This window comes from Lipotes vexillifer, unplaced genomic scaffold (assembly GCF_000442215.2).
Source record: "Lipotes vexillifer unplaced genomic scaffold, Lipotes_vexillifer_v1.1 scaffold4, whole genome shotgun sequence".
In the NCBI taxonomy this organism is placed as follows: Eukaryota; Metazoa; Chordata; class Mammalia; order Artiodactyla; family Lipotidae; genus Lipotes; species Lipotes vexillifer.
In genome coordinates this window covers 5,099,182-5,101,844 of record NW_006785876.1, presented here as the reverse complement: position 1 = coordinate 5,101,844, position 2,663 = coordinate 5,099,182, and the positions used below count along the sequence as shown (strand labels likewise).

General features: G+C 65.8%; 1 protein-coding gene across 9 annotated transcripts in view; it reads right to left on the bottom strand.

Moving 5' to 3' along the window:
* The window catches only part of VEGFA (vascular endothelial growth factor A), a 16,031-nt gene extending 13,701 nt beyond the window's left edge, over positions 1-2,330 (bottom strand). For 8 of the 9 annotated variants that reach the window (XM_007458277.1, XM_007458282.1, XM_007458278.1 and 5 more), the window contains exon 1: positions 1,395-2,330. In XM_007458277.1, the coding sequence (XP_007458339.1) occupies positions 1,395-1,460 (66 nt within the window). In that variant the 5' untranslated portion in view covers positions 1,461-2,330. Of the gene's footprint in view, positions 1-605; positions 723-1,394 lie in introns of those variants that run through there. The other variant, XM_007458283.1, reaches the window with a different exon arrangement.
* Between the last annotated feature and the right edge of the window lie 333 nt (positions 2,331-2,663).

The following is a 2,663-nucleotide window of genomic DNA, read 5'->3' as shown; positions in this document are numbered from 1 at the left end:
AAGAGCGGAAAAGGATCCCTTAGGTGGTTTTGGGAAGCAAGGTGGGTGGGCAAGTTTGGAGTTCCGAAAAAACCACCTGCTCCTGCTCCAACGCCCATTTCACCAGAACAAAGTGTGTTTGCACGGCTGGCAGGAGCTCCCTCCAAAGGTTCGGGGAGGGCTATCCCACACGGCCCATGTCACAGCAAATTTCAAACCATTTTTCAAAAAAGTGTATAGTGGGATGAGGACCCTCTTTAAACCCTCCCTTAGGCCACCCCCATAAAAGCTAAAGCACAGCTCACTCGGAAGTGTGGGGGAGGGGAGGGAAGCAGACTGTCACCGAGTCGGGACTTTAGGTTGAGTCTCGACAAAGCACCCGGCTGGGCCCAGGCAGCCCGACTCCTGACAGCGATCATTCTTTTCCCGGACTCTGGGGCCGGAGAGAGGTTAGATGGGTCTTCTCAGCAGAGGGGAATAAAAAATAAAGAGGTGGCAGGGGCTTCTCTTCGAGCAGAGAGGAAATGGGGAAGGGACGTTAGGAAATTCCTCCTAGGAGGGGGTTAAGGGCTGGGGACAGCGGGAAGGAATAGGGGTGGTTCTCCGGGTCCTCTGCAAGGGACTACCTCGAGAGGTCACCTTCCCGCAGAGGGCAGGCGGGGGGAGGGGCGCCGCTCGCCACCCCGGGTTCCCTGCTCGGGCCGCCGCGGCTCCGGGAACACGCGGCCGGCCAGGCCCGGGCTGATGTAATCGGCTCCGCGCCGCGCGCGCCCGGCCGGGCGGGGGAGGGCGGGCACCGAGCGGGACGCGAGCTGGGACGGGCGGGGGTGGTGCGGCGCAGGTGGCCCGGCGGAGAGGGGGGTCCCAGCAGCAATCCACCCCAAAACTTTTCCCCAACTCGAGGCGAGGGCCGCAGAGATCGAGCGGCAGTGACAGCAAGCCCCTCTCTCGCCTGCACCCTGCCTCCTCCACGCTCTCTGCCCTCCCCTGGTCCAAGGTCCGAGCACCCCCACCCCCGCCCGCTGGGCTCCGGCTCCCGCCCCCGCTGCCCGGACTTCCAGTTCGTCGGGGACCAGCGGCCGGGAGCAAACTTCAGCCGCCAGCGGCAGCGCAAGCCCAGCCCCCTCAGCTGCCTCCTCCGGCTCCCGCCCTCCGCTGGTCGGCCCAGATCCTACGTGCGGTAACTCTGGTGGGTGGGCAGGGCCCGCGTGGGCGGTGAGACTCTGTCCCGGTGTCCTCCCACCTAGCGCGCGCCCCCTCCCCCTACACGTATGAAGATAGAGGCGAAGCCGCGCGCCTGGTGCCCAAGGACCCGCGTGGGGCACTGAGCCCCCACGCGCGCACTCGCATGCACGTCCCCAGCCGGGAGAGGCGCTCGCAGCGGCCCGCGGCGCCAGGCGGGCACGGCGGCTTACCTTGGCATGGTGGAGGTAGAGCAGCAAGGCAAGGCTCCAATGCACCCAGGAGAGCAGAAAGTTCATGGTTTCGGAGGCCCGGCCGGGGCCGGCGCGGCTCGCGCTCCCTCTCCGGCTCGGGCTGCGGGGCGGCCCGCTCTCCTCGGCGCCCAGGCGGGCGCCTCTTCCTCCCGGAGCCGAGGCCCGGGCCAGGGCCTGAGGCGCGCGCGCGGCTGGAGCACTGTCTGTGCACACAGCCGCGTCACCCGTCCATGAGCCCGGCTTCCGAGAGCCGAGTCGCCACCGCGGCCCCCTCTCCTCTTCCTTCTCTTCTTCCTCCTCCCCCTCCTCGGACTGCGGCTCCTCCCGGCCCGAGCTAGCACTTCTCCCGGTTCCGCTCGGCTCTGCTGCCCCGGCGCGGACCACGGCTCCTCCGGAGCGAGAACAGCCCAGAAGTTGGACGAAAAGTTTCAGTGCAACGCCGCGAGCCCCGACCCCCTCCACCCCGCCTCCGGGCGCGGGCTCCGGCTCCTGCCCGCGGCTAGCCGCCGCGTCCACCGTCGGCCGCCGGCCGGGGAGGAGGTGGGCGCTGGGGCAGGGGGCGGTGTCTGTCTGTCTGTCCGTCAGCGCTGCTGGTCCGACGTGGGATCCCGAGGGGGAGGGCTCGCGCCGCGCTCTGGCGGTCACCCCCAAAATCAGGTCACTCACTTTGCCCCTGTCCCTCTCGTTTCTCGCTCGCCAGCGCGCGCTCTCTGACCCGGTCTCTCTATCTTCCTCCACTTCTCTTTGGAGCTCTTGCTACCTCTTGCTTCTCTGCTGGTTTCCAAAATCCGAAGTGATTTGGGGGAGTAAAGGAGCAATCTCCCCAAACGGTCGGCCCGATTTAGCGGGGAATGGGAAGCAAAAATAAATTAAAAGAAGGAAAGAATACGGTTTAAAAAAAAAAATGTTTCAGAATAAAAGGAGGAGGATAAACCCTGGATAAAAATGTTTCAGAATAAAAGGAGGAGGATAAACCCTGGATAAATGAATATCAAATTCCAGTGCGGAGCCTCCTGGCTGGTGCCCCCGCTGGTTCGTCCGCCTCGCCGATGCGTCTCCCGACCGAGCGCCGCTGCTGCCGGCTCCACTCGCCCCCCGCGCCGCAGCCTCCTTGCAGCCCGGCTGCCCCAAGCCTCTGCGCTCCTCACCGCTATGAGCAGACTAAAAAGAAGGCCTGGCCCCGCCCCGACACGCCCAGGGGCGGGAACAGGCCCAGCCTCGGCTCCTTGAGTCCGTCCCCTCCGCGCG